The sequence below is a fragment of the Anabrus simplex genome, chromosome 4 (assembly GCF_040414725.1).
Source record: "Anabrus simplex isolate iqAnaSimp1 chromosome 4, ASM4041472v1, whole genome shotgun sequence".
In the NCBI taxonomy this organism is placed as follows: Eukaryota; Metazoa; Arthropoda; class Insecta; order Orthoptera; family Tettigoniidae; genus Anabrus; species Anabrus simplex.
This window is the reverse complement of record NC_090268.1, coordinates 75,651,583-75,672,524: the sequence shown is the minus strand read 5'-3', so window position 1 is coordinate 75,672,524 and position 20,942 is coordinate 75,651,583. Positions and strand designations below refer to the sequence as shown.

General features: G+C 38.4%; 1 protein-coding gene across 3 annotated transcripts in view; it reads left to right on the top strand.

Annotated features, from left to right (window-relative positions):
* Positions 1-20,942, top strand: part of LOC136872419 (uncharacterized) — a 48,458-nt gene that overhangs the window by 10,840 nt on the left and 16,676 nt on the right. For 2 of the 3 annotated variants that reach the window (XR_011018068.1, XR_010859887.2), the window contains exon 2: positions 11,565-11,904. Coding sequence is in view for 1 of the 3 variants with exons in the window: in XM_068227458.1 (XP_068083559.1) it covers positions 2,348-2,513; positions 11,565-11,904 (506 nt within the window). In the remaining 2 variants the exon portion in view is untranslated. Of the gene's footprint in view, positions 1-2,347; positions 2,514-11,564; positions 11,905-20,942 lie in introns of all 3 variants that reach the window. The other variant, XM_068227458.1, reaches the window with a different exon arrangement.

Genomic DNA, 20,942 nt, shown 5'->3' with positions numbered 1-20,942 from the left:
TCGATTTGTAATAATATGGCTAAAAGTACAATCATTCATATGAATTTCATCATTGGAACACTTCGTGGGCTAATCTTCATTCTTGGAGGTGTTAATACACAGTACAAACTAAACATGTACCAACCACATGTACCTGTGAAGGCCTTGATTCTTAAATATTTTAACACGCAATGTGCAGGGGACTAAATCATCTTTATGAATATCCTTTTCAATTTGTGTTATTTGACCCATCATTAAATATTGTTATTTCATATAAATTGAAACACACTGTCTGCTGGTTATCATCAAGTGAGGAGACTACTCATGTCCTTCATTTTCAAAGAAAGATGTTGAGGTTGAATGCCAACATTTGTTTCTGATGATGTTGGCTGAGCATTCAAAAGGACTTGGCATTGATAGAGTTTCACTGCAGTTAGATCACAATGTAAATTTGAAATTTTTACTATTTGACTTTGATGATGTTAAATCCGCAAGTGAATACTTTGTTCACATTTTTACTTATTTTTAAAATTGAACTGTTAGTCAGTTTCACCTCACAAGGTGAGGTGAATCCGATCCACTAACTTATTTTGCATACAAGAATGGAATCAATCTACCAATGTGTGAATCACTATTTGAGGTTTTAAAAAACATGTTAAATATTTATAACAATGTATCAGATTTATTACAGTCTTAATTTGTAAAAATAATACAGTAGGCCTGCACTTAATTCTAACAGTAATGCTATGCAAAACATTTGAATTATGAATGATTCCCACACAAATCTAAATTACTTGAGTTCCAAGTGGTGAAAATGTTTGTCAACATTTATTCAATATCATAATCTTTATACATAACTCATTTCTGCATAATTCTGTTTTATAGATAAATTTCTGTAGGTCCCAGCAAAATATATAACTTTAAAACATGTTAATTAAACACCATTTTTAAGTAACGTATTTATACGTAATTCAGTGTTATATGTAAAAGTTTCGTTAAATGCAGTTTTTTTATGTGACAAATTTAAAATAATGTTGCTGACATATGCATTTCTTATGATCAAAAAAAGGGTGAGTTGATACATTAGAGTTAGCTTTTTTGGTGGTGAGACTTTAGCCCCAGATTTTGAAGGGATGCAGTACGGTAATGTAACGAATATCGTGGGAAGTGACCATGTGGCATTAAACTGAAAGAAATAGATTATGAGATAGTCACCTGTTCATGGAATACAGTTGATTTGCACATAACACAGTTAAAATAATGCCGTAGGCATATGAATTTCTTGTTTTTACTGAAATACAGGTGAGTTAGAAATGTTGTACATTAGAGTCAGCTTTATTGGCAGCGGGCTTCAGCTGTAAATCAGAGGGGCTCAGTGCGGTGGTGCAGCAAAGATCGTGGGAAGTGACCGCATGGCATAAAGCTAAAGTAGAAAGATTACGAGACACGTGTTTGGGACATAGGTCCCTTCCATTTTAACTAAGCGTGTTATGAAAATGAGATACATTAAAATGATGCTGATGGCTGACATTTGCCTTTTTTTAATAAAAACTGCAGTTTTATCGGTAGAAATTGCATGTAGCTGTCAGTTGGCTGTGAATAACAGAAAGAAAAAGTTACACACTGGACGAGAAAGTAAAATTTATTCGAGAAGTGGACTATAATTCACATGAAACTAAAACTGAAATAGCTGGAAATATAAGAAATGCTTATATCACGGTTTTACAGTCATTAGTAAAAGAAACATTATATTTGACAAAATTTTAAAATTGGGTTCAAAATCAGCAAAATGTAGCTGTCAACAACATGGGAGATATGCAAATTAGGAAAAGGCTCCCATTACATGGTTTCGGTAAAAATGCGCTACAATTCTTCCAGTCAGTAGCGACATGTTGAAAACTAAAGCAATAGATCTAGCTAAAATTATGAACATCACTGAAGATTTTAAGGCATATTCAGGATGACTGCAAGGATTCATAAAGATCTTGGAATCACTGGAAAAACCGTTTGCGGTGAGTCCGAGTCTGTTGGCAAAGTCACAGTGCAGCACTGGAAAGAAGAGATTCTACCAAAAATCCCAAAAAAGTAATAAATATATCAGCCACAAAACATTTACAAACTTTTTTTAAATTCCATGAAACATTCCTTTGGCACTTAGATCATTTTGCCCTGCTACTCTTCAATTTTCTTTTATTATACAACACTCACGTGTTTGCGGAAGGTTGTGGTGGTTTTGAGGGGGTACAGCAACAGAATCATCCATTCCTTAACCAGTTCTAATGACAAAATAGTATAATATATTTTTAGATGATATACCAATATTTTTTGATTAATCATCATCGTTATTTTTTTTTTTTTTTCTCTACAGTTCTGAACCCCAAGAGATCACAAATCTAAAAAAAAGACTAAAGCTTTCTTCCAAGTTTAATGCTTTTGAAATGTCTTATTTTGATGGCTCAGATGATAATGGAATAATTTCAGTTGGTGCAAAGACAGGTGTAGTGGAATATTCCATGAATTATTCCTTTTTACAGGTAATCTTCTTTCTATTTTTTTTCTTTCTTGTAACTTGCTCCTAATTTTATCATTTTAAGTTTGGCTATATTGAGGAATTGTTCGGCATTGTTTCTAGGACTTAACACCAAAATAGCATGCCATTTTACTGTAAGCTTTCTCTGAACTTATGTTACATATCATATTTATTTGGTACTGAAAATTTGTGATACCAGGGTCTATATAAAGTTTAAATATATAAAGCCTGCTCAAAAAATGACCAGAATTTGAAAATACTGTGCAAGTGCAAAGTCTTAGCAGTTCGTGGAAAGTGGCACAATATAATGGTATCCTTCCTAAGTAACTACCGGTAGCCATTTGCTACACACTTCTGAAATAATTAGTTATCGTTCAGCAGCTGTCAGTTTATGAGTGTGTTGAGAGTACATTGTGAGGTGTGTATATTAAGCTGACAAGTGAAACTTCATATGTTTAAGACCTGCAGTTGACCGGGCGAGTTGGCCGTGCAGTTAGGGCCGCGCAGCTGTGAGCTTGCATCCGGGAGATAGTGGATTCGAACCTCACTGTCGACAGCCCTGAAGATGGTTTTCCGTGTTTTCCCATATTCATACCACGTAAATGCTGGGGCTGTACTTTAATTAAGGACACAGCTACTTCCTTTCCACTCCTAGCCCTTTCCTATCTCATCATCGCCATAAGACCTATCTGTGTTGGTGCAATGTAAAGCAAATTGTAAAAAAAAAAGGATAAAAGACCTGCAGTTGAGATTGCTCCTGACATCTAATGATGCAATAAACATATGGGGAAGAGGGCAGAGAAACAGAAAGAAATTCCACAGCATATATGCACTGTTGTATAGGGACTGAACTGAAAATAAAGAACAAAGACATGTAATCAATTGATATGCAATATGCAGATTCAGCTACAAGCTCTTGAAAGCCTAAAAACTTGATCCAGGAAAGGGATGCATCCATGAACTGTGTGAATAAAAATTTAACCATCACCATGTTTGTTTACAATGAGCACGAACAACCATCACTTCAGTGATTGTCAGTTCTTCATTGTTTAGATATGTAGAGCATTTTGAAGAAGTAAATAAAATAAATTGTCCAGAACAGTACTGTGCAGAAAAATAGAAACTATTACCGGTAATTTATTTTAACTGTATGCTGTGACTAAGGAATTTGCATTGCACTGCAATTTCTTGAATTGCATGACTCCGTATGAATACCTTTGTGAGGGTTCAGGTATGAATATATCACAACAATTCTGAAGTATAGCAGTTCAGTTTTGTTATTCAATTATTAGTGTTACGGATTTTCTGTTTAGCAGAAAGAGGTGAAAGAAGGTGCTGGGTAGAATGGGTCTATCTACGATATCAAAAATTAAATTAAAACTTCTAAACAAAGGTTATATTTCTTTACCAATCACAAAGTTAACAAATTTTTCACTGAGTGAAAACAATAAATCTCAGGTACAATGCTAATTTTCCTACAAGGGTGGAACACCCCAGACTAGGGAATTTAACAACTTTGGGCTTCAAGCCCCAGATTTACAAGTTCTGAGCTACAAGCTCCAGTTTACAAAATTCACAACATCTGCAAAAATTTCAATGTTTATGCAAGGAGAGGAATATCCCATTTTTAGAGCACTTTGCTCCAACAAATTTACAGCCTTCCAGAGGCACCCCTCAATATCACAGTTGAAGTTAGAAAACACAGAAAAGAGCTTACATGCTCTCTCACTTTAACTAATTTCTTACAGCCCGCTTAAGGCAACATTACACAAAACCTTACAATCTCTGGCCCCTCTAGGCACAATTTACAATTTTAAATTTTTACACAGGGGTATCAGTTACCCAAACTACTGGGCCTTCGTGGAAAGAAGAACAGGTTACATTTCTGGCCCAAACACAAAATGAATGGAGGCATACACTTGCGCTCCTAGAAAATTAGATATAAAATCCTAATTGGGCTCTCAGCCCGATGATGCAGAGGCTAATCCCAAGCTACTGAGGTGACTAGAATGGAGATTAATTTAACACTTTACAGAAAAGGGAAAAGGTTACAAAATGATAGTCACTTCAAATTAAATTGAAGGGGAACTCAAGAGAGTAATGCACTCTCTATCTCTGATTTACAGTTTTAAGAATTTATGAAAGTTTACATTAGCCGAAAGAAGGTTTACGTTTTAGAAAATAGCAGATTACATAATTAGAAATTTGAACCTTCCCCTCGTGTAAGTCTGCAGAGGTAGCTACAGAAAAATAAGATTGGTGGTCATTACCTTCGCTGATGGACTGGCGATCAAAAGACAAGGTAGCCGAAAAGGCCGCAGCTTATATACGCAAGGGGACGGTTCGAGAGAGTTCTGGACTAACTCCGGACCCGCCCTCTCATTTTTATTGGTAAATTCAAAATGAACAAAAAATGTGTGATTAATTACAGAAAAATTGTGATTGGTCAGATTCAAAACTGGCAGAATGAGAAAGAAGTGTTGCAAAGCGCGAAATAACAAAATAAATGAACATTAATTTAGTTGGGAAACATAAGAAAAAAAACTTCTTTAAATCACTAATTCTTCCGTCTTGCACCAGAGTGCATGACCACAGTTTTTGTAGAGACATCTATGGAGAAAAGTTTGAATATCTTGATGTACACCAAACAAAACAAAAATGAATCCACACAGTTTAGGAAACTTAGAAATGACAAACTTCTCAATTATTCAGTAGTGACATCTTCTGATTAATGTCCCAACTTCATGCCGTAGCAGTTTCACGTTATGTTTGCTAGATAGAGTTTTTTAAGGTGCTTCTTTTGAATGTGCGGAGTTGAGGTGTACCTCCCGGTACAATTAGGATCACACCATTACCTTCAGGGCAGATCCTCAAATGCTACATCAATCAGCTGAGCTCAACTCGAGTGCCTCTACTTGGTCTCACATACAGTACTCATTCTGAGAGATCCAACAGTTTAAGTCGCCTATCGGTCACATTTGAGATGCCCAGTGTCGTTAGTGATCATTGTTTTTAAGAGGAAGTACAACTAAGCAACCATCCTCTATTAATACTACCGGTAATCAGAGAGAAAAAATTAAAGGGGTCTGGCACTTCATAAAATGAAGGCATTGGCCAGTGAAAGGCAAGGGCCACAAGGGCATGAAAAATGGAAGACCCCTTAGGCATTGAATGCTCTAATATTATTGGGGTCAGGAAAGAAGTTGAGTTGACCAAGGGAGGTCCGATAGGATAGATGAAAGTGAGGAGCCTAGCTCAAGTAAGTGGACGCAATTCCAGGATTCATCTTCAAATAGGCCTAGACATCACTATTTGTGTATACACCTTCCGTGTAGTATTATCCATGGCATGTTGTCCTTTTCTCTGATATTTGTTAATAAATAAACGTGCTATATACTTAACTTTAAAAAATATAGCAATTACCAAGTAATCCTACTTCTCTTTCTTTATTCAAATTTTATCCTCATAGTCCTCTAAGGTTCTTTTCACACCTTACTTTGGTACCTACCATAAACTTGGTCTAATTTGTCATAAAACTCTCCTTTCTCTTCCTCATCTGCATTCTCTGTTGGAGCATGTATACTTCCTAACTGAGAAAATGAGCATCCTGAAAAATCCCATCCAGTTGTTTAATGTCAGAGGGCAATGACATACTCATGTAAGAAGTTGCCATCATAAATGGAGCATCTATGTGTATGGGAAGTAATTAGATAGCACTGTTTCCTGTAAACAGCCATAAATAGGAATGAGGTGGAAGGTAGCACGCAGACTATAGGTGTCTTATGCATGCCTGTTCGTGAAGTGCCATAGCTCAGTGGGTACAGATTAAGGTTCACAGTGGGAGGGTGGCTAGTTTGAATCCATTTGGAATTTTTTTTTTCCACTCTGCTGGCAGGAACAGTGGGCAAACCAAGCAGATTTCATGATGCCTCTAACAAACTTACTGCACACAGCTACGTCATTCTACCAGCAACTGTGGCACACCAAGGACTTCTCATCCATGAGCAGGTAGCTGCTTTTGTTGAACAAGGAAATCTAACTGCAGCAGAGGCTAGATGACATTACGGTATCACACAGAGGATGGCGACACGTAGGATAAGACATTTTAGAGAATCAGAAGACAAGCCGATATGCTGGCTTGGATTCGTGGCAGGTCTCAAACCAGGAACAGGATGATTGCTTGATTGCCGAGGTCATTCAACCCTGTTCATGAACACTGTCAGGCTATGTCAGGTCATGTTCCCGGAAGCTCGAGGACAGCCCTAAAATGCCTGAATGAGACAGGGTTACAATCCTGGTGAGCGGCTAAGAAACAAAAGTTCACGGATGAGCAGAGAGTGTACCGCTTTGCATTTGCCTCTGACAGTGTACTATGCGATTGGTCGAATGTCATATTCTCCTACCAGAACATGTTTTCCTCGGTGTGCGATGGGTCGGTACGTGTGTTTTGCCCTTCCAGCACCCCGATACATTCCAGGATATGTTGCCGAGTGTCAGCACTCTGGCCGTGTATTTGTTGCAAGGTGGTGTTGGATTAGCTCTCATGGGATAGGAATGTTGCACAGAATCAAGTAACATCTCACCGCTGGGCAATATGTGCACATTTTAGACAACAGTATGGTCCCTTCTATGCTTGTGCTTTATTCTGTCGGTGTTATATAATTTCAGCAGGACCTGTCTTGGATCCACATATCTCATTTAGTTCAGGAGCGATTCGCAACGCAAGGTCGGGTAGAGCTTATTGGTTGGCCTTCTTGTGGGGCAGACGTGAATTCCATCGAGAACATGTGGGCTTATAAAAAAAGCACTCTCTAGGATGTTGTTTGTTAGTGCAGCTACTTTGTCCCAGACAGTATGATGTGAGGATTTTTAAAAGTATGTGTCTATAAATACTTGCACTTGTGATATTCCTTTATTAGTTTCAGGCTGATAATTTGGTCTGGGCAGCTTCTATATGGGCAAAATCCTCCTTGGTATTGTCCAAGTTGTGGTTCCAGAGTGTTTTTGATCCTATTGTAAATTATGCGAGGGAAAATTTTGTATGTGCAGTCTAAAAGGGTTATTCCTCTGTAATTATCTGGGTTGGTTTTATCTCCTTTTTAAAATAATGGATGGATTATTCCTGCGGTCCAGTGTTCCAGAATTGTCTCCACGATCCACATTTCTACTAGACATTGATGGAGATTAATTATCACGGGTTTTCCAGCATTTCACAATCTATAATTTCATTTCCATATTGATTATATTCACAAATATGAAGTATTGAAGCTTCCACCTAATCAATACATATATATGTTTATTTTCCAGCATTTTTCCAGATTTCTGCAAAGATAGGTCTTCACCACATTCCTTGTTATATTTTAATTTTTTAATTGTAAGTTCTATGGTGTGTCAGTGTTTACTTAAAATATTTCTAGTGGTTCGTTGCATTTTAGAAGTTTGTTGACCGAGCTCGATAGCTGCAGTCGCTTAAGTGCGGCCAGTATCCAGTATTCGGGAGATAGTAGGTTCGAACCCCACTGTTGGCAGCCCTGAAAATGGTTTTCCGTGGTTTCCCATTTTCACACCAGGCAAATGCTGGGGCTGTACCTTAATTAAGGCCACGGCCGCTTCCTTCCCATTCCTAGCCCTTTCCTGTCCCATCATCGCCATAAGACCTATCTGTGTCGGTGCAACGTAAAGCAACTAGCCAATAAAAAAAATTAAAAAAGAAGTTTGTTGAATGTCTCAGCGAGGATCTCTGCATTTTCTTGGTTACTATGGGCTAACTTTCCTGTTTATCTTTCAGCATCATATTTTTGAAGATATCTGCCAAAAATTTTTGATAATCTTGTTATTTTTTCTGGAAATTCTTTTCTATCCTTTCTAAAGTTTTTTTTTTTTTTTTTACATTTTATTTGATGATTATTATATTTGAGTCTTTTCTTTTTCTACTTCTGTTTGCTCCCACTTAAAAATTGGTACTCACATTCCATGTACCAGTACTGAAATATCTGAATCTTTTCTGTTTGTCCTGCTTTGGGCATCATAAATTAAAGACATTCTGGCTATTTCTGTGACTAGGCTTCTCAACAAATAACTTTCCATGGAACAGGGTTGTCCACCCAACCCCCAGCGTGAAGGATGAGGGCATCACTGCAAATTCTGCTCCATTCCTTAGATTTGCCCTGCTTCAAAAACTTTACCAAGAGCTTAAGCTACCATTCCTTCTAAGGATCATTTTAGCACTTAAGCCTCCAAATACCTGGCTTAATACATTTGGCCTTCATCAAAGTGTGATTACCTGTAGAAAGTCTTTAGCATAGCACAGAATATGACATTAAGGAAACATTTAGACAAGATATTTATATATAAATTTTAACAATTTTCTCCAGTATTTTTTTTGTGATTGGGTACATACAGAGTTTCACAAACCTGAGAAAGTTGGAGAGCCTATAAAAGCTACTCTCCTAAAAATAACTGTGTGTTTGTCAAAATTCACAACATCTTTGGTAAAAACTGCCTACGGTACCTCATCAGAAATATCATGACTATGCACTACCTCAGAAAAACGCTGGCTATCACTACTGTTTCACAAGAAAGAGATCGGAAAGCAATAGAATCAGAGCCAATCATCTTTGAAATTCCAGCAGTGAAGTTGGACGATTGGAAGGTGTCAAATTATGCTTTAAGACATGTCTACACAAGACTAGCATATATGGATTCCATCACTGGTTATGCAGCTAAAGAAGTAATCACTGATTAACCAAGGAATGTAAATGTAAGCTCTGCAAACAGCAATTTGGGAAGTGCCATATCACCGCTTAAGAAACAATACCGCCTATCACACAATGTTCTTCTTATCATTTATGTTCCTTAAGACTGGTCACGCCGCCCAACCCATTATGGATATGTACAGTAGTCCATCAGAAAATACGGGGTCTCAGTAATAGTGTTTAATATATTGCATATTGTTTTTTTCTTTAGTGACTATCACTAGCCAAAAGGGATGAGGGTTTGAAAAGGGGTTGCATACAAGAATTGCTTGAGATGGAAAAACTTGTGGACCACTCTGTAATTCCTGATGTTCAGGGTTTTATTCCTAAAATTATACTGCTTTTAACTACATAGAAAAGGGAGTTTTGGAGAAAATTCTTCATTTTTACACCATTTACCACTACCACCACCACAACAACAACATGTGACCAGTCATACAATCCAGAACAATCTCCTCACCATGGGATACAGAAGCAAGTGTTCCGTGAGGGTACCTTTACTCAACACCTGTCACAAGGCACAACAACTGACATGAGTGGTGGTGATTATTATTTGACTCCATGAAAGTGATACAGGTTCTCAATAATAGTGTTTGATATATTGCACATTGTTCTCTTCTTTAGTGACTATCACTAGACAAAAGGGATGAGGATTTGAAAAGGGGTTGCATACAAGAACTGTTTCTATAACACTCCCACACAAAGGAGATATTTACATCAAAAAATTCAGACTCATAGTGCAGGAGTATCACTGAAATAAATTGCTTGATTTCTAAAGGTGGACAGAAACGCTATCAAAGTGGGGAAGAAAGACAGATGGTGATATTACAGACTAAAAGAAAAGGTAGGAGAGTGATAAAATTTATGTCTAGCACAAAGCACTAGAGAGAAAAAATGGAAGGGATCTGACACTTCAGAAAATGAAGACATTGGCCAAAGAATGACAAGGACCATGAAGAGCGTGAAAACGACTCCCTGAAAATGAAAGACTCCCTAGGCCTCGAGTGCTCTGATACCGTTAAGGTGGGAAAAGAGTAAGAGTTGACCAAGGGAGGTCAGATAGCACAGATGAAAGCAAGGAGCCTGGCACAAGTAAGTGGAAGCAATACCAGGACCCAGCTAAAGGCCCCATAGTCACCAACCCATGCTCGAAAGTTCAGAGCCCCTGAAACCCCTATTTGTCGCCTTTTACAACAGGCAGGGGATACCATGGGTGTTATTCTACCGCCCTCCACACGCAGGGGAGAACTGACATGAGCAAAGAAACAATGCCATTGGACGCTCAAAACATAGAAAAAGGTAGCCTGAACAGATGAGTCAAGATACCAGTTGGTACACGCTGATGGCTGGGTACGAGTGCATCATCAACCATCAACAACATAAGGTAATGGATCCCTCTTGCCATTTGGAAATAGTTCAGGCCGGTGATGGTGGTATCCTCGTGTGGGGACTGTTCATGTGGGAGGAAATAAGACCCTTAGTACATCTAACAACATCCCTCACTGGCAAATGTTACGGGAACCTGCTGGCAGATCATGTTCACCCCTTTGTTTCCCTCCAGCACTCTACAGGCGATCTATGCATACAGTAAGATGATGCTCCAACCCATCGTTCCCTAATTGTGCCCACTGGAATCGGTAACTTCCTTCCTAACCACCACACACAGGACGATGATACCTGTGTCCAATTAGTGGGTGAAGTCGTCTTCCCTGTTGAAGTTATTTGTGCACAGCTCTATCTCTATGGCTTACCTCACAAGTTGAGCATAGAAATCATATGGCTTCAAGTCATCAAATACATGGAGACCTGTACTCCATAAATACAGGCATAACACCACCACGGCACAGTGCAACGTACTCCAGAAACTGTCAACAGACAGCGGTGAATCAGTAACTTCACTCCCAACCACCACAGCACAGCGTGATGATATCAGAGTCCAGTTAGTGGGCGGGAGGCAGGAAAAAGTATGGTCGTGACTTCCACGTTCTTTGAAGAATTTCTATGATCACTGTCAGAAGCAGATCTTCCATGCCCTGATGAAGACCAGTGTAATTTGTTGGAAACCTTGGCTTTGTTTTAGTAATAAATAAGTGGCTTTAATCCAGTTAATCATATTTATTTATTTTAATGCTTCACCTACTCTAATTCTATGAATTCTGTTTTCTAAAAATTTAGCCAGCTATTCAATCACTCTTTTGCCTAATCCAGCAGCCCTCATTTTTGTCAGCAGTCTCACATGATCTACCCTATCAAAAGCCTTGGATATGTCAAGAATAGTTTATTTTATTTCTGTTCTGCAGGAAGATGATTCTCCCAGATTCATCATTGAAGAAATAAAATTTGAAAATCCTATCCACAGTCAAGAAATGAAACTATGTATTTCTGAATGTAAGGAAAAAAATGATTTCCAATTGCTGCAGATGTTTATGATAGAATATTCAGAGCTCTTTCAATGCCGTGAAAATATCCTTCAAAAACTGAATGAAAAATATGGTACATATTTCTCAAATAAACATGATATAGACAAGGGCTATGTTATTGATTTGACAATTTCTGGAAAACAGTGTCTCCATGCAAACTGGACCATTGAATGTAAACCACACCACAACTTTCAGCATAAACTAGATATTAGTGAGCCAGGTAAGAGACATAAAATTTCCATTATATTTTTCCCATACAGCTTTACTTTGAATAAAGGAGAAACAAAAAATATAAAGTTAATTTTAATTTTAGAAATAGCCTTAAATAAGCAATTGCCTTTCGTAAAAATGGAAAATACAGAAATACATCCTATTTTGTGTAGGCTCCACAAGCAAATGTTCTTTGCTACACCGAATAGTCTTGAGCTTGCCTATTTCTGTGGTTTTCTGCATAAAGTATTAGAGCTTTGCCAGAATGTCGTGGCACCAAAATGCATGCAGAGTGAGCTAGGCTAGCAGGGAAGAAGAGGAGTGGGGATACACCAGTGTTGATTAAGAGAGTGAGATAGCAAATTCGGCACTGTACAGTGAAGTTAAAGTACCTGCTGGACTGCTTGTTGCGGTCTGAACTGTCACCCCTCGGGGGCTTCAAGGTGGGGGACGTACTACAACTTCCTGGCTGAGCTTTAACTTCCTTTTGAATCTCGCTTCATATAAAACCCTTTGGTTTTGTCTTCCATCTCTTTGTTTAGTCAAACTTACAAGTAACAATGAAGCTTTCATTATCAACAATGCCTCCAAAAATATGGTATCCATACTAAAATACTCGTGGAACACAAAAACACGCAAAGCAAAATCGAGAAAAGATGAACAGTGAGGTAACCTCTACAGAGTTGAAGCTTGTACAGAAGCACAATTTTTGAGTTTGCATTCAAATATACTGTGTCATTGATTCTAATGCACATCCTGATTTAGGAGACTAAATTTGGTTGAAAAAAGTACTCATTAGATTCAAGTAAATATGATATATTTAATTGTCTGCTGTGTTTATGATTAGCAAAACAAGACAAACTGATGTTAAACTTACTCTGCATCCTTAGAGTTATAATTTTGGTTTATAATGGTCTCGTTATCTAGTGTTAATGAGAAGTGTTTCTGTGGACCTGAGTACTTACTGCTGATGTCCAGCCTTGGTCTCCTTCAGGATCAGAGAGTATGAGAACTAGGATGGACATTTCTTGATTTTGTTAGTGATGGACTTGGGCAGAAATGGGGATCAGAAGATATGAAAAAAATTACTGATGCTTTTGTGGTGACATATTTATAGGGGAAAGAAGCATGATGAAGCATGAAAGATATTTCATACCAAGAGAGAGTGTTCTTAACCCTAGAAGACAAACCGTCATCATTTTTACAATGCTCTTTTGGCAACACTGGTGTACCATATCTCTTTGCATTGTCGTGTCAGATAGGATTCATTCTCAGTACCTTCCTACATTTATAAGTGATAATTTTCATTTCCATGTTGACGTATAATTTATATAATAGGAATTGATTGAGGGATGTGTTGAATGGTGGAACATCCCTCAATTATTTCCTTCCTACATTGTCGTAAAGTTTGTCATAGGATGTTCATTGTCAGAATGTGCTGGCTTAATTGTGAGTAAATAGCTATCACGTCGTAAATTTTACGAAGGTGTGTGAGTTCATAGGCAAGAAGTGAAAATGTGACTTTTTGTTAAATGGAGAATTTTGCAATGCTGTAAGTTATGTAAATGTATCCTATATAATTATTTGCATGATTAATTAATACTATTACAGATGAGTACTCTACATGGTGGGGACCCTGATTTTTCAGAAAAAATAATGAAAATGATGGATGAAGAAGAGAGTGGTTTTGATGATGACATAAGATCTGGGGAAGAAGACCACCTGGAGATTGACAATGTAGAACCTACAAGAGATGAATGTATAGATATTCCGGCTCAAAATATTGTTATAAGCAGCGGTGGAGAATCTGTTGTACTTGAACAATCTTAATCCAAATGCAATCAACTTTAGGCAACTTCTCAGGATTTCACTGGTTCCAAAGCTGGAGATGAACAGAATTATGTTTCTGCCCCAGTGCAAAATGCACATAAAATAATGGCACCAATGGCAATTCGCGTACTAGAAGTTCAGGCGTTGTTATAGATTTAATGGATTAAATATAATTCCACACATTCCGCACATTTTACCTGATTATTCAGATCACAAAATGAATTAATGAAATACAGAATAATGGAGAAAAAAAGAGAGTTTGCAGAGAATTACGATTTTCTTTCAAAGATGAAATACGTACTTTGACCATTTTAGTCACGTTACCATTGTAAAATTTTACATACTGTAATATTGCAAAACTAAGTACAGAAAATTACCAAACCATAGTCGGCAATTCTGAAAATGGCTGGGCATGGTCGACCATTATCACTTTCTTATAGTGAAAAAAAAACTTGTGTTTAATAATTGTTTGACTATGTTTCCGCTACCCATATTAAAACATTTAAACCTCCAACTTGATTGCATACGCAGTTTTACACTTGCGCGCAACTCGAAAAAAAAAATCAACACAAAGCATTGGAAACTGAAACAATGCCTTAGTCACACGAGGCAAGGGGACTAAGAGTGTATGTACGCATGCACGATTCCACGGAGTGAAACTGCCAAGTTGTTGGGAACAGAACCAACGTCTTGGCAGGCTGGCAGACCGGCAGATAGTTATGGACAGTGCTGAAAGTAACTAAAGTATGTGGAGCCGAACTACGAACGATAATGACAGAAAAACACACTGTAATGTAACATTACACTTAAACAAATTAAATAATTTATTATTTTTCTTTTGATTTTATTTGGATGTTGACAAACAACTTACATACCCTGAGAAAACACCACTGAATGGCACCTAAAATGGGCCTTAGAGGTAAAAACAATCACTGCTAGTCTGCAAAACCTGCAACTAGATCTACAAGTCGCATGCCAATATTATCCACTTTGTTCAGACACGAATTGGACAAGCTAGGGAAGCAGAAAACCCCGTTGATTCATTTTGTTTGTATTTTACCATTGATATGCTGGGAGTAATAGTGCATCATACAAATATAGAAATAGCAAAGAAGCAGTTGAGGTACAAACAAGACAGCAAAACCTACTCAAGAAATTACTTGTATGACAGAGATGAAGCCACTCCTGGGAATAATCATTCTAACTGCGGCACTGAAGAATAATCACTTGGCAGTCCCGGAAATATTCAACACAGAATTGTGTGGCTGTGAGTTCCGAAAGGTTTGAATTGTTAGTGTCGTGCCTGAGATTTGATGACAAGGAAACCCATCAGGAAAGGTGAGAAAATTATTATTTCACACCTATATGTGAATTATGGGAACAGTTCATTCAAAACTTTACAAAGCAAACCCAACTGTAGATAATCAGTTATTAGGTTTTTTGGTAGGTGTCCTTTCTGGATGTATATAACATATAAATCCAGTAAATACAGGATCAAAACTGTAATGGCAGCACACACAAAAACCTAGTATATGGTCGATGCTTCACCTTATCTAAGCAAATGTACACAGACTAATGGAATGCCTCTCGGGGAATTCTACATCAATGACTTGACCAAGACCCATCATGAATTGAACAGAAATGTGACCGTTGACAACTAGTTTGCCTCTGTGAACCTTGCAGAAGCCCTCTTGAAAGACAAATTGACAATGCTTGGAGCAATTCACAAAAACAAACCAGATATACCACCTGAACTACTATTGATGAAGGACAGAAAGGTTGGATCATCTATGTTTTGCTTTGACAAAGAGAAAACTGATTTCATTATCTTTAAATCGTTAGAAACTTCTCTTACCCTCCATAACAAAGTCCATTATTCTCCTAGGTAATCTATCCTCCTCCATTCGCTCCACATGACCCCACCACCGAAGTCGGTTTATGCGTACAGCTTCATCCATCGAGTTCATTCCTAAATTAGCCTTTATCTCCTCATTCCGAGTACCCTCCTGCCATTGTTCCCACCTGTTTGTACCAGCAATCATTCTCGCTACTTTCATGTCTGTTACTTCTAACTTATGAATAAGATATCCTAAGTCCCATAAAGCTCCCATAAAGCAAAGTTGGTCTGAAAACAGACCGATGTAAAGATAGTTTCGTCTGGGAGCTGACTTCCTTCTTACAGAATACTGCTGATTGCAACTACGAGCTCACTGCATTAGCTTTACTACACCTTGATTCAATCTCACTATCCACGAACCTGCTACGCCTGCGTAGCAGGGGGAGAGGTGATACTCCCACGTGGCGCGTCCCAGGTGGCGGATAGGGGGGTCCTAACCGGCTTGCCGGCGGACTTGAGGGAAATAAAATACCTCTCGCGGACCAAACACACACCCGCTGTGGGTGGGGGAGGCAGACGAATAATACACCCACGGTATCCCCTGCCTGTCGTGAGAGCCAACTAAAAGGGGCGACCAAGGGATGGTTGTATTCGAACCATGCAACTACATGTGATTAGTACCACCACGCGGAGAACACCAGGGGTTGCTTTTACTTGTGCGTAGTACCACGATATTAGGTACGAAATAGGTTTGTGATTAGTAGCACACAGGAGCACTACGCGGTCGGCTTTTGCAGTACCTATGATTAGTACCACCATATGAGCGGGACCATGGGATGATAGCTACTATGGACCTGCCTTACCTGTGATTAGTACCCACTATATGAGGAACACCACGGGATAGGGAGAGGTCCCTGTGGTTAGTACTCTTATGTGATGAACATCATAGGTTTGCGTTGCCTGTGAATGGCGCCGCAGAGTGAGAAAAACATAGGTCTGTATTAATGTTGAATTTCATAAGCTTTGAGTAGTACAATAGTGTGTGGAATACCGCAAGTCTCTGCTACCATTGATTAGTACCGCAACAGGACAGATACCATGGTTCTACATTACTAGCGATAAGTATCATTCTGAGGGGCCTTTGACTTGTATTTTGGACTCATTTAGACACCAAGCATCCTCGATTTGCTTTGGAAGTGGTCCCTTGGTCAGTAATACTATTAACTATGATAATTTTTTGAGTCGGATCCACTGATTGTTTTAAATTCATGTTCATTCATTCATTCATTCATTCATTCGTTCATTCATTCTTCATGACATTTTTTTATTTTGGTCAGTGGATAATTTTGAACTTTTACTTTGTCGTTTCATTTCGTACCATTAGGGGCCGATGACCTCGATATTAGGCCCCTTTAAACAACAAGCATCATCATCATCATCAATCTCACTATATTACCATCCCGGGAGAACACACAACCTAAATACTTGAAATTATCGACCTGTTCTAGCTTTGCATCACCAATCTAACATTCAGTTCTGTTGAATTTCTTATCTACTGACATCAATTTAGTCTTCAAAAGGCTAATTTTCATACCATACTCATTGCACCTATTTTCAAGTGTAGTGATTACTTGGATTTGATTACTTGGACTTGGAAGACTGTGAGGAGTATATGTTTGTGTTAATTTGGTATGTAATGTATTTATTCATTTGTTTTGGTCTCTCCTCGGTATGTGAGTTTTGGAATTGTTTGATTTTCGTATGGCTTCAAGATTGTTTCTTTGTCTTGGGTAAGAATAAAGCAAGATGTATTAGAAAACACCCTGTAGTGTACATGCGCCAGATCGGCGAGGGATATTTCTGGTTTCAGGATATTGCATCAATTTCGTAACTTCTCAATGCTTCTCAATGTTCTTTGTCAGCACTAATTTCTGGGCCCTAATTGGAGAAAATAAACATAAATGTGATTGGTAGGTGAAGGAAAAAGATCGGACACTCATTGGCTGTTGTAAGGTTTCCTAATTTCCGGAGAGAAGCGTTTCGCTAGAGCCTTGCTCTTCCAAGGCGTCTTTTCTGTTTGACCAGTGAAGGGAAAGGTTGCCTTCTACAGGGTAACGGGTCTTCATGGCCCCTCCACCAGGTAAGCACCTAATGGTTTTTCATCTTTCAGGTATTTATTTTAAAATGTAGTGTTTCATTTAATTTCTCTCGCCGGAGCTTACCCATGTTTTCCTTCAGCTTCCAAATTTTATTAAAATGACTTAGCCTTTTCGGTAAGTCACGTCACATTTGTAAAGAGACAGTTCCCATTTTATTGTTTTCATAAATTGTGTGTTCAACGCCTTTCGATGTAATGATAAACTATTATTTTCCACTTGGGGCTCTCTCTCAGTTCTGCATAATCCTAGAAGTATTCACTTTTAGTACAGGCACCTTTCTCAGGAGTGTTTTTGAGGAGGCTGCCTACTAAGGGTGCGCTGCACTAGGATAATTATCTTAAATGTATTGTCCGTATTTTCTATGAATAGGCTTCTAAATGTGTTCTGTGTAAGGATGTGTTTGCACAGTGGTAGCAGATATAATTATTATTATAAACTATTACTTGTAACCTTACTTATTTTGTGCAAGGAGGAATAATAATAATAAATAGCACGAAATTAAAACCATAACAAACAGGTTAACAAACATGACGTCTAAGAAAGGATAGTGTGGAAGGTGGCTGGGAACCATATCCAGGCGGTGGAAGGTATTGGCATTGCTGAAGAAGCGAAGTCAGTGATGATTCAAAATTAATATTCAGTTTACTTAAAATTAGATTGAAATGAAAGCTCAAATGATCCACAAAAGTACACCTTTTAAAAATCGGAAATAAACAATAATTACAATGATTACCCAGAAGGCTCCAATTCAGTGATTCTACTTTATACAACTTTAGGTCTAAACATTTCACACATGGCATAACGTTTAAATTACATAAAACTGTCAGAAGGAATAAAATTTAGGTAATATAATACCGTTAGAAGCCTATTCATAGAAAATACGGAAAATACATTTAAGATAATTATCCTAGTGGAGCGCATCCTTAGTAGGCAGCCTCCTCAAAAACACTTCTGAGGAAGGTGCCTGTACTAAAAGTGAATACTTCTAGGATTACGCAGAACTGAGAGACAGCCCCAAGGGGAAAATAATAGTTTATCATTACATCGAAAGGCACTGAACACACAATTTACAAAAACAACAAAATGGGAACTGTCTCTTTACAAATGTGACGTGACTTACCGAAAAGGCTAAGTCATTTTAATAAAATTTGGAAGCTGAAGGAAAACACGGGTAAGCTCTGGCGAGAGAAATTAAATGAAACACTACATTTGAAAATAAAAACCTGAAAGATGAAAAACCATTAAGTGCTTATCTGGTGGAGGGACCAAGAAGACCCGTTACCCAACCTTTCCCTTCACTGGTCAAACAGAAAAGACGCCTTGGAAGAATAAGGCTCTAGCGAAACGCTTCTCTCCGGAAATTAGGAAACCTTACAACAGCCAATGAGCGTCCGATCTTTTTCCTTCACCTACCAATCACATTTACGTTTATTTTCTCCAATTAGGACCCAGAAATTTGTGCTGACAAAGAACATTGAGAAGCATCGAGAAGTTACGAAATTGATGCAATATGCTGAAACCGGAAATATCCCACGCCGATCTGGCGCGTGTACACTACAGAGTGTTTCCTAATTGATCTTGCTTTAATCTTACCCACGACAAAGAAACAATCTTGAAGCCATACAAAAATCAAAGAATTCAAAAATTCACATACCGAGGGGAGACAAAAACAAATGAATAAATACATTACATACCAAATTAACACAAACATATACAATTCCTCACTATCTTCCAAGTCCAAGTAATCAAATCCAAGTAATCACTACACAAGTTCCAAGATATTAGACTGCAGGCTTTCAGCACAATCTGCCATTAAGACCAAGTCGTCAGCATAGGCCAGACTGCTTACTACATTTCCACCTAACTGAATCCCTCCCTGCCATTTTATACCTTTCAGCAGATGATCCATGTAAACTATGAACATCAAAGGTGAAAGATTACGGCCTTGTCTAACCCCTGTAAGTACCCTGAAACAAGAACTCATTCTACCATCAATTCTCACTGAAGCCCAATTGTCAAAATAAATGCCTTTGATTGATTTTAATAATCTGCCTTTAATTCCATAGTCCCCGAGTATGGTGAACATCTTTTCCCTTGGTACCCTGTCATATGCTTTCTCTAGATCAATGAAACATAAACATAGCTGCCTATTCCTCTCGTAGCATTTTTCAGTTACCTGGCGCATACTGAAAATCTGATCCTGACAGCCTCTCTGTGGTCTGAAACCACACTGGATTTCATCCAACTTCCTCTCAACCACTGATTGCACCCTCCCTTCCAAGATGCCAGTGAATACTTTGCCTGGTATACTAATCAATGTGATACCTCGATAGTTGTTGCAATCCTTTCTATTTCCTTGCTTAAAGATAGGTGCAATTACTGCTTTTGTCCAATCTGAAGGTACCTTACCAACACTCCATGCTAATCTTACTACTCTATGAAGCCATTTCATCCCTGCCTTCCCACTATACTTCACCATTTCAGGTCTAATTTCATCTATTCCTGCTGCTTTATGACAATGGACTTTATTTACCATCCTTTCCACTTCCTCAAGCGTAATTTCACCAGCACCATTTTCCTGTCCGACTCGTTGGCTGAATGGTCAGCGTACTGGCCTTCGGTTCAGAGGGTCCCGGGTTCGATTCCCGGCTGGGTCGGAGATTTTAACCTTCATTGGTTAATTAAAGTGGCCTGGGGGCTGGGTGTTTGTGCTGTCCCCAGTATTACTGCAACTCACACACCACACACAACACTATCCTCCACCACAATAACACGCAGTCACCTACACATGGCAGATGCTGCCAACCCTCATCGGAGGGTCTGCCTTACAAGGGCTGCACTCGGCTAGAAATAGCCACACAAAATTAAATTTAACCATTTTCCTCCTCCTCATGAGCTTGGCTGTTTGCAACACCACCAGGAAGATTACCTTTTACGTTGAGAAAGTGTTCAAAATATTCCCTCCACCTCTCCAGGTATTCCCTGGGATCTATTATGAGTTCATCTGAATTATTCAAAACACTGTTCATTTCCTTTTTCCCTCCCTTCCTAAGATTCTTTATCACTGTCCAGAAAGGTTTCCCTGCTGCTTGACCTAGCCTTTCCAGGTTATTACCAAAATCTTCCCACAACTTCTTTTAGGATTTGACAACTATTTGTTTCGCTCTGTTTCTTTCATCTACGTACAAATCCCTGTCTGTCTCTGCCCTTGTTTGGAGCCAT